The sequence below is a fragment of the Anarhichas minor genome, unplaced genomic scaffold (genome assembly GCF_050575085.1).
Source record: "Anarhichas minor isolate MPS153535 unplaced genomic scaffold, ASM5057508v1 ptg000043l, whole genome shotgun sequence".
NCBI lineage: Eukaryota > Metazoa > Chordata > Actinopteri > Perciformes > Anarhichadidae > Anarhichas > Anarhichas minor.
In genome coordinates, this window is record NW_027466489.1 from 3445084 (window position 1) to 3455632 (window position 10549).

The window sequence follows — 10549 nt, forward strand, 5'->3', positions numbered from 1 at the left end:
TTATTCACTTACTTTTCCCATTTCTCGACTCTTTGCTCTCAGCTTGTTGACCTGGGACTCAGCGATGTCAGCTCTCTCCTGAGCTTCCTCCATCTCATGCTGCACCTTCCTGTACCTGGACAGGTGAGTGTTGGCCTGCTCCTCCTGTGAGGAAATTCACCATCCATCATCATTACCAACATAAAAGAAGAGTGTGGTTGTATCTTTGTTTCCAGGTCTGACTGTACTGCATTCAGCTTTGTTTGAGACAATACAGTGAAAAGGGTTTATCGAATGACTCACAGAGTCCTCAGACTGCCTCTTGTAGGCCTTCACTTTGAGCTGCAGCTTGTCCACCAGATCCTGAAGTCTGACAACATTCTTCTTGTCCTCCTCTGTCTGCATGAATTCATGATTGAAATTGATTAATTGGCATCTTTGCTTGACGGCTGTACCAATCGATACAGTAGGAAGAAGAAAAAACTGCCTACCTGATAGGTGAGCTCCTTCACTCTTCTCTCATATTTACGAACACCTTTGATAGCCTCTGCTCCTCGTCTTTGCTCGCCTTCAACTTCAGCTTCAAGCTCACGCACCTGAAATATGAACTCTGTTACTTGGAGGGCAAGATTTTAATATAAAAGAATAGTTCAGATCAGATCACATTCGTCTTTACCCTAGCTTCCAGTTTCTGGAGCTGCTTCTTGCCGCCCTTCATGGCCAGATTCTCAGCTTCATCAAGGCGGTGCTGCAGGTCTTTCACTGTCAGCTCCAGGTTCTTCTTCATCCTCTCCAAATGAGAGCTGGTGTCCTGCTCCTTCTTCAGCTCTTCTGCCATCATGGCAGCCTGAAATGTTGTTGATTTTTGTATTATTGGATATAAACCTATTGCAGTCTAATGTTTCAACTGCCAGAGTGCCATACATTAAGGAGAAATAGCCTAAAGTATTATTGTATGCACTGATATATGCTGCACTATACTTTGTTTTCAATTGCATAGAACTGTGAAAGGATGACTCACATCAGTGATGGCCTTCTTGGCCTTTTCTTCAGCATTTCTTGCCTCCTGGACAGAATCTTCCACTTCACCCTGGACCTGAATGAGGTCAGTTTCCAACTTCTTCTTGGTGTTGATGAGACTGGTATTCTATGATTAAAGAAGCAAACATAAATTTTCATGTGTGGAACTATTGAAGAACATTCTTGTTTGTCAACCTTTGAGCTTACCTGAGAGTGCAGCAGTCCCACACGCTCGCTGGCATCAACCAGCTCCTGTTCAGCCACTTTGCGGCTTCTGTCTGTTTGCTCCAGTGCAGCTCTCAGCTCCTCGATCTCAGCCAGCATCAGGGTGTTCCTGCGCTCCACCATGGCAACCTGTTCCCTCATGTCTTCCTGGCCTCTTATGGCGTCATCAAGATGAATTTGGGCATCCTAAATGGTAAAACATTGAAAGATTTGTCAGCAAACACTTTCCGCTTGTTTCAAGGCAAGATGCTCTGCCACAAATCCTTCAGTGGATATACCTTAAACTGTCCCTGCACGTTTCTCAGCTGTTTCTGGGCTTCAGCTGCCTGGCGGTTTGCGTGGCTCAGCTGAATCTCCATCTCGTTGAGGTCTCCCTCCATCTTCTTCTTGATTCTCAGGGCATCATTCCTGCTCCTGACCTCGGCATCCAAAGTGCTCTGCATGGACTCAATCACTCTCTGGCTGTTCCTCTTGATCTGCTCCATCTCCTCGTCTTTCTCTGAAAGTTTTCTGTCAATTTCACTCTTGACTTGGGTGAGCTCAAGCTGAACCCGCATAATCTTGGATTCTTCATGCTCCAGGGTAGCCTGTAAACAAGTGTGCACATAACAGGTCCTTCATTCAAAATACAAAAACGGAGGCTGAGTCACAAAGTGGGAAAAATAGCACTGTGTCAAGTCCAACACCTTTACAAGATGAGCCTGTGCTAAAGCTCTGCTAATATGTACCTCTGCCTCCTCCAGAGCAGTCTGGATCTCTGCCTTCTCAATTTCCACTGTCTTCTTTCCCTTCTCAAGCTCATGAATCGTTTTACCGGTTTCACCAAGTTGTTCACTCAAGTCTGAGATCTCCTCTGTTGCAACAGATTTATAAAGTATACATTTCAGAATGTTAAGCAGTATAAAGAATAAAGTAATACAGATACTTCAGATAAATTGATTTGGTGTTTAGAGTGCATTTCTGTTGGGGAGAACAGAATAATTGTCTTACGTTGCAGGTTCTTGTTCTCTCTCTTCAAGGTCTCCAGGTGGTCCAGAGCTTCTTCATATGAGTTTTTCAGCTTGAACATCTCAGTGCTTAATGTCCGAGCCTCCTTCAGAGCTCCTTCAAGCTCTGCCTGGCTTTCCTCATACTTCTGTTTCCACTCTGCAAGAACCTGAAAGTACAACAAACAATTGAGTGTGTTTTGTTCCCTCACATTAACGAGTCCAAACCACATGTAAAAACATCTAACCTTGTCAAAGTTCCTTTGCTTCTTGTCGAGGTTAGCAGCCAGAGCATTAGCTCTCTCCACGTCAATCATCAGGTCCTCCACTTCAGCATGCAGTCTCTGTTTTGTCTTTTCCAGAGAGGCACATTTTGCATTCACAGCCTCGATGGATTCTTCTGCATCCTGAAGACGCTGGGCGAGCTTTTTCCTGTTAAACCATACAGTAAACAGGTTCTGTGATGATTTACCAAATCAGTGCATGTGGAAACAGTGTGATTTCAGGACTATTCATTACTTAGCCTCCTCCAGCTCCTCAGTGCGCTGAATGGCATCAGTCTCGTATTTGGCTCTCCACTGAGCCACCTCGCTGTTGGCCTTTGACATTGCCCTCTGCAGCTCAGATTTGGCCTCCTGCTCCTCCTCATACTGCTCTCTGAGCAGGTCGCAGTCATGACGAGCTGACTGAATAGCATGAGCCAGGGCGTTCTTGGCCTATGAAACAAATGAGCACCTCATTAATATTAATAATACCAATTGTCTGGTGTCCTTTTTCTCTGAAATAATCCTGCCATTACCTTAACTTCCTCCTCCACGTGCCTCTTCAGCTCCTCAATCTGCTGAGTGTAAGCCTGCTTGGCTCTCGACAGCTGAGAAACAAGAGCTTCTTTCTCCTCCAGCTGACGCGTACATTCACCTAATCAAAGATATTAGTGAACTGGACATCAGAACAAAATTTCTACAGCTCATGTAATAATTCATAATGGATATTATTCACATTATCGTGCAAGAAAGGTTTTCCTCTTGGGCTATCATGTTGATCAGAGATACATTTTGGAAGTTTAGAGGTAGTGACATATGCTGATATGTGCAATGTGCAACAAATATAAAATTTAGGTGAAAGGGACTGAAGGTGGAATAGGGTTTTTAAAAGTAGGGGAGAGGCAATAGGAGGTCAAGTTTGATCTTTAAGATACCCGTTTAAAATACAGAATGTATGCAAAAGGAGCCTAGTTTTTGAACACCCCAGACTATGATTCTCATACCATTTTCAGTTTGAAGTCTTGCTTTCTGTGCACTCAGGTCGTTCAGCTGACGAACATTTTCATCATTCTTGGATTTGAGCTCACTCAGCTGATCTTCTAATGTCCTGCACATTTTCTCAAGGTTTCCCTGATGAAAGAAAACATTAATAATTATAAAAATAGTACCATTATCTTTTGCTCCCTGTATATAGCTCTCTCACTTTTGATTTGGCAATGGACTCCATATTGCTGCTGAGGTCATCGATCTCCATCTTGTATTCGCTTTTCTCTTTCTCCAGCTTCTGTTTGACTCTCTGGAGGTTATCAATCTGTTCTCCCAGCTCTGCCACACTGTCAGCCTGCTTCTTGCGGAGAGCTGCAGCGGTGGCCTCGTGCTGCAGGGTGGACTCCTCCAGATCACGACGCAGCTTCTGAAACTCGGCCTCACGCTTCTTGCTCATCTCGATCTGAGCAGACGTTGCTCCACCAGCTTCTTCCAGCCTCTCGCTGATCTCCTCAAGTTCCCTGGAAAGATCAGACCTCTGCTTCTCCACCTTGGCCCGAGCAGCCCGCTCAGCCTCAATCTCCTCCTCCAGCTCCTCAATACGAGCCTGAAACCCACCGAGTTCAAATTAAAATCTTTCAATATATTTGAATGTTCCTTTGACCTTCGACTAGTACTACAAATTTTACCTGCAGTTCTTTTATCTTTTTCTGTAACTGGATTCCAAGAGTCTGCTCATCCTCAATCCTACTCAGAAGCTGGCTTGTCTCAAAGTCCTTCCTGCAGGGGACAGAATAAATCGTTGCATTTAAGTTACGTGTCAGAAGTGCCTCCAATGAAATAATTGATTGAAAGTAGGTAAAAGGATGACGTTTGTTTATTCTTACTTCTTTATTTTCTCGTCAGATTGCTGCTTGTCATTCTCTAGATCCATTAGAGATTCCTGGGCCAGTTTCAGATCTCCTTCAAGCTTCCTTTTGGCTCGCTCAAGATCCATACGGAGTTTCTTTTCTTGCTCCAGAGAACCTTCAAGCTGTCCACGAAATAGATGTTTTATATAATTTAAGTTATAATCGTTATTATTTTCAGAAAATCAAACTCCATTTTTGATGATATATATAGTTTGGTACACTTTTGTCCAGTTGGTAATAGCTTTAGTGTTTACTGTTCACTCTTTTAACACTGTGTCAAAGCTGTATAAGTGTTAACTGTGATAGATCATCAAAATGTGTCTATAAAGCAACATAACAGTCATATCGTCAGTGCTTTTAAATCAGTAACCACAGGTGTCACCAAATCAACCATGACTGAGATCATAAGAAAACTAAATGTAAAAGAGAGATTTTTGCTATTTTATAAGCAAGTTAAACTTTTGTTTTTAAATGCAGATACTCACATCGTCCACTTGCTGCTCCAGCTTGGTCTTGGCCTTCGTCAGACAGTTGACTTTGTCTTCCTCTGCCTGCAGATCATCAAGGGTCTGCTGATGGGCCTCTTGGAGGGCTTTCTTCTCTTTGGTCAACTTGACAATGATCTCATCTTGAGATGTCATTTCCTCAACCAGGTTTTTAACCTGCATTCACAATATTGTGAAAAATATTTTAAAGGGTTTAAGCTTTTTACAAGATCCGATTTCAGGCCTTATGGAAGATTTACCAACCTTGTTCTCAGTGGCGTGCTTCTCCTTTTCTACTTTGGCCAGGGTGAGCTCCAAGTCATCAATGTCTTTCTTCAACTCAGAGCACTCGTCCTCCAGCTTCCTCTTCTTTGCAGTCAGCTCACCATTCATTTCCTCCTCATCCTCCAGTCTCTCAGACGTCTCCTTGACTTTGGCCTCAAGGTGGATCTTTGATTTAATGAGCCCCTCACACCTTTCCTCTGCATCACTGAGGGTTTCACCTTCCTAGATTTGATACATAACATCAAAATGATAATTAATTAACTTTAAAACCAGGATCTCTGAAAAAGCAATTCCTACTTTCTTTGTAACGTACAGCCTGAATTTGTAGCTGCAAGTCATTCTTCTCCTGCAGCAGAGACACCATCTTCTCCTCCAGTTCTTTCTTCTTATTCAGAGCCTTTGCGAGATCCTCTTTCATCTTTCCAAAGTCCTCTTTCATTTGGGCCATCTCTTTTTCACTCTCTGCACTCTTCAGCAGAGGCTTGATCTTGAAGTACAGCTTCATCCATGGCCAAGTTTTGACATTCATGAATGAGCGAATGTTGTACTGGACGGAGTAAATTGCCTCCCTGAAAACAACAAAGAACAAAATGAGTTAGAAAATGTTGAAAAGTTGCAGATTTTTTGAACATGCATTACATTTTTAGACAACATCAATAACAGACACATTACCTCCTCTCCATCATCTTGATGAACTCTGTCCTCATGAGGAAACCTCTGCAGACAGCTTGAGTCATTGTGACCAGCTCAGCCAGTTTCTCATCTCTCATCTCCTCCAGAGTTCCCAGCAGACCGGCTTTGAAGAACACCTGAGAGTCAATAATTATAATTATCTTTAAGTAAATTATTATTCATGATAGTTAATAATATACCCTTTTTTGTAAAAAGTCTTGTCCTCTACCTTGGTGTGGCCAAACTTGTACTGAGTCTGGTCCACATCGATGGATCCCAGCAGTTTCTCTGAGGCCTTCTTGTTGTCAATGAATTGTCCCTCAGGGATGACACTAGCATTCAATACTTTGTATCTGAAAGTAAAGATCTCTTACAGTTAGACACACTAGCTCAAAGATAGTAATCATTTTTCAATGACTGTCAATGTCATATTTCTGCTACCTCTGCTTGAAGTCACCGTAGATGATTCTGCTGGGGAAACCTTTCCTGCAGATCCTGATACCTTCCAGCACACCGTTACACCTCAGCTGGTGGATGACCAGGAAGTTCTCCATGAGACCTATGATCATTTATTATGTGTAATTAATTAGTAATAGTACAAGAAATGGTCAAATCCCATGATCAATTTTCTTTGACTTGCCATTTGTCTCTAATTTCTACAACTTTATTAATTAAATCAACATTGACACAAATAGCACATACCTGGTGTCTTTGATTCATTGGGAATCAGGCAGCGCACAAAATGAGGATGTGTGCACCTCAAATTTGACATCAACTTGCCCAAATTCTCCTGAAGAATTAAAAGGATATTTCATTGGCAAAAGGCACTAAATTAGTGCAATGAAGTACATAAGTCCTTCTTTTATACCTTACCCTGAACAATGCAGACACAGTCTGGAAGGAACCACCCTTCTTCTTGGCACCTTTCTTTGAGGCACTGTCAGCTGTCAGTGGAACGACAATTACATTGAAGTTATTAAATTGAAAACAAATTAATTTGCATTATTTTATATTTCATAATGTAGAGACAGGTAACAGCATCTACCGTCTGTTGCGGCATGTGCTGCATAGAGGTGAGACAACAGTTTGACTGAAGACTTCTGGTAGAGCTGAATCACTGAGTCGTTCAGGGGGTCTTTGTTCTTCTCCAGCCAGCCAGTGATGTTGTAGTCAACAGTGCCGGCATAGTGCACCAGGGAAAAGTGAGCCTCAGCTTTGCCTTTGGCAGGTTTTGGCTTCTCAAAAGCCTTGGTTTTACCAAGATGCTGGTCATACAGTTTGTTCTTGAAGGTGACATCTGATGACTTTGGGAACATACACTCCTCTTCAAGGATGGAGAAGATGCCCATTGGCTGTCATGATGAAATGATTATTTTAAACAAAAGTTTTCAAGTCATCGGATAGTTTTCTGTGTTTGTGAATATTCAGCGTGTCTCTCACCTTCTCAATCAGCTCAATGCAGGCAGCCAAGTCCATGCCAAAATCAATGAACTCCCATTCAATTCCCTCTTTCTTGTACTCTTCTTGCTCCAGGACAAACATGTGGTGGTTGAAAAACTGTTGCAGTTTTTCATTGGTGAAGTTGATGCACAGCTGCTCCAAGCTGTTGTACTGATTAATTTAGAACAAGAAAAGGTTACTGCCTTAACAACAAAATCATCATCACCAAAAAAATAAGAAATTGCGTCACCAAACTCACATCAAAAATTTCAAACCCAGCAATGTCCAGGACGCCGATGAAGAACTGTCTTGGCTGCTTGGTAGCCAGCATCTCATTAATTCTGACGACCATCCACAAGAACATTTTCTCATAGACAGACTTGCAGAGAGCCATGACGGAATTGTTGACCTGAGATTTTACAGATACAGGAGTGATAAAACAATATAATTAATCAAAGTTTTCAGGGGTCAAACAGACTATAGCTTTAAGATTCACAGGACTGTATGTGAGTGTTTTACCTGAGGCACAGTCTGGCCCTTAGTCACATACTCATTTCCGACTTTCACCCTTGGGTAGCACAGGGCCTTCAGTATATCAGCCGAGTTCAATCCCATGAGATAGCCGATTTTATCAGCGACTGAAAAGAAGCAAAAACTGAGTGATAAGAGGTCATTTTATTGAGAATTATATAATATTTAAATTTATAATTTTTCACTTGTTTTCAAAAGTGCAACATACCCTCAGAGCCATCGGGCTCAGCCTGCTCTTCACGCTGCTTCTGCTTGAACTTCATTGCTCCGTGATGCATCACACTTCCAGTCAGCTTGTAAATGCTGGCCTTCTCATCAGAAGTGAAGCCCAGGATGTCAATGGCAGTCTGTGAGTATTCAAAGAAAATTCATAAGTTCTGCTCTATAATGCTGCTCTATAAATAAAACATTTCTAAATTCATACATTTCTTGAAGGTGTGGACTTGATAATGTTCTTACATCAGTGGCAATGAACTCCTCAATATCGTCAATACTCTTGACAAGGATTTCACCTTGACTGATCATGGGATAGTCGTATGGATTGGTGGTGATGAGGAGAGCCTCTGAAGAAAGAAAGCCATTGTGGTTGATTCTTGTCAGCACATATACACTGTACAGCAGGTAATGAATAGTCTTTGAAAATCAAAAACGTCTCACCTATCAGCTCAGGTTTGTGGCCTGTCATGAGCTGGTAGAAGATGTGGTAGCTCCTCTCAGCAGACAGCTGGAACGTCACTCGAGACTTCTCCAGCAGATCTGTTGATCACAGTCAGTTCTGTTCAATGAGCCGAGCAAAAACAAACTGAGGTGTCTGCTTTATTATTTCTACCCTTACATGTTTCAATGTCTGCTGAGGCCAGCTTCCCAGTTGATCCAAAATGGATTCTGATGAATTTACCCTATTGAAGTAAGGACGGTAGATTAGTATTAAAACGTATTGCATTCTGATATTGTTTAAAAAGAATCAGGTCAACAAACACTTACAAAGCGGGATGAGTTGTCATTCCTCACAGTTTTGGCATTACCATAAGCTTCCAACAGGGGATTGGCTGCAATGATTTGATCCTCCAGCGACCCCTTCATTTAGAAAACAAAACATTCATGCTTTATACCCGATAGTCCAAGATCACATTCAACGTCTACGACAGCGTTTTTGACACCTTTTCCTAAAACAGATTTGTTCATTTACCTGTATCTTGCCAGAAGATGCCTCAGGTTGCTTCTTTCCTCCAGCCACTGCGATTGTCGCAAAGTACTGGATGACACGTTTGGTGTTGACAGTCTTTCCTGCACCAGATTCTCCGCTTGGAGAAAAAAAACAGATCAATTAGCAGCAGACACATCTCCTTTTAGTGAACTGAACAAACCTTGAAAGACACAGACTTGTGATGTAGAGCATACTGTCAATGTTACAGTATGTTGTTTATGTAAAATAATGTGTAGGTTGCTAAGACTTTTCTTCGACATTGAGTTACATTGATTTCAGGATTACTTTGTTAGACAAATAATTTATAAAATTGGCAAACTTACGTGATGAGGATGGACTGATTATCACGGTCTGTAAATAAAAAAGTAACATATTTTCAGATTATTTACACAATTGGTCCATTTAAAATCAGCTTTGTCTACATTATTTAGTCCAACATTTGCTAGAAATGTACAACAATGATGTGGAGTTATAATAACCTATAATTTCAAGCCTTTAAAAACAAAATAAATAGCTTCTATAAGCTGCTACTTGCTTAATAGATGTTTTTAAAGTTCAAAACATTGGATATATACTGTAATAGTTGCTCTCTTCTCATATGATTTTCCATTTTAAACAAGCAAAGTTTTGGCGCACTTCTCACATACCAGTGAGCATGAACTGATAGGCGTTATCAGAGATGGAGAAGATGTGGGGTGGAGCCTCAATCCTCTTCTTGCCTCTGTATCCTGATACAACCCCTGAATCATACACTGGGAGCCACTTGTAGGGGTTCACAGTCACGCAGAACAGCCCTGAGTAGGTCTGTGAAGACAGACAGGATTTCTATTAACGTCTTTCTTTATTCATCGTTTCATCTACTGATGTGATGTTTAGGTCGCTACTCACGTAGATCATCCACGCTGCGTATCGCTCTTTGAGGTTATACAGCACAGAAGGCTCGCTGAGGTGGGTCATCATGGCCATGTCCTCAATCTTGTCGTACTTTGGAGGGTTCATGGGGAAGATTTCAGTGTCTTTAACAGTGAGAGTCTGTTACAAGGAGAGAAACAACACAGGACTTCAGTTTTTACAGTGGACTGATGATGAGAGCGAGCTGGTTAGTATTCATTATTATTTATATTACAGTCAGAGGAATCATAAAACCACTAAAATATCAGTTTAAAACAGATAAATTATACTGCTGAACATATTATGTTCTCTCACAAGACATGCACTTTATGCACTGGTATGTCAACAATTACAAAATAAAAAACTTCACACAGAGGAGCACACTGTCTGTCACTCTTGACAGTTTACTGTGAAATTAAAACTGTTCAACTTTTTTTTTTTATTCCACTGTCATCACGCTCACCTTTCCAGTGATCGTATCCACGGTGGCTTTGCCGCCTTCTTTCTTAGTGAGTTTCCCCTTGAGGTACATCTCTGCCGGCTCAGTCACAAAGTATGCAGTTTTAGCATCAAAGGGAGTGTTTTGAGATTCAATTCTCTCCTTTTCAGATTTCCGGAGGTAAATGGCCGCCGGGCCGAAACACTGCATCTCAGCGTCCCCACTCAT

The 10549-nt window shown here is 41.7% G+C and overlaps 1 protein-coding gene across 1 annotated transcript; it reads right to left on the reverse strand.

The window, feature by feature from the left end:
• Positions 1 to 10549, reverse strand: LOC142970415 (myosin heavy chain, fast skeletal muscle). Its single transcript, XM_076110624.1, has 38 exons — positions 10346 to 10549; positions 9880 to 10023; positions 9639 to 9795; positions 9315 to 9342; positions 8974 to 9088; positions 8769 to 8861; positions 8620 to 8683; positions 8442 to 8540; positions 8244 to 8347; positions 7993 to 8131; positions 7773 to 7891; positions 7513 to 7662; positions 7254 to 7424; positions 6859 to 7165; positions 6687 to 6757; positions 6516 to 6603; positions 6255 to 6372; positions 6043 to 6166; positions 5814 to 5950; positions 5455 to 5710; positions 5121 to 5363; positions 4857 to 5033; positions 4348 to 4493; positions 4150 to 4240; positions 3678 to 4067; positions 3478 to 3604; positions 3010 to 3128; positions 2730 to 2926; positions 2459 to 2642; positions 2215 to 2380; positions 1953 to 2077; positions 1503 to 1811; positions 1207 to 1410; positions 1001 to 1126; positions 656 to 826; positions 471 to 575; positions 283 to 378; positions 1 to 144 (listed from the first exon to the last, which is right to left on the reverse strand). Exons 1-38 carry the CDS (start codon positions 10547 to 10549, stop codon positions 1 to 3), a joined length of 5808 nt encoding a protein of 1935 aa, XP_075966739.1.

Bases quoted from the DNA above. Each gene is read 5' to 3' on its own strand.
- LOC142970415 (XM_076110624.1), bottom strand. From the start codon at position 10,549: ATGAGTGGGGACGCTGAGATGCAGTGTTTCGGCCCGGCGGCCATTTAC. The intron at 5,951-6,042 runs GTAGAGGACAAG...ATTGACTCTCAG, and splicing joins ACAAGTTTGGCCACACCAAG to GTGTTCTTCAAAGCCGGTCT. The intron at 4,494-4,856 runs GTGAGTATCTGC...TTTCGTGGACAG, and splicing joins TGGAGCAGCAAGTGGACGAT to CTTGAAGGTTCTCTGGAGCA.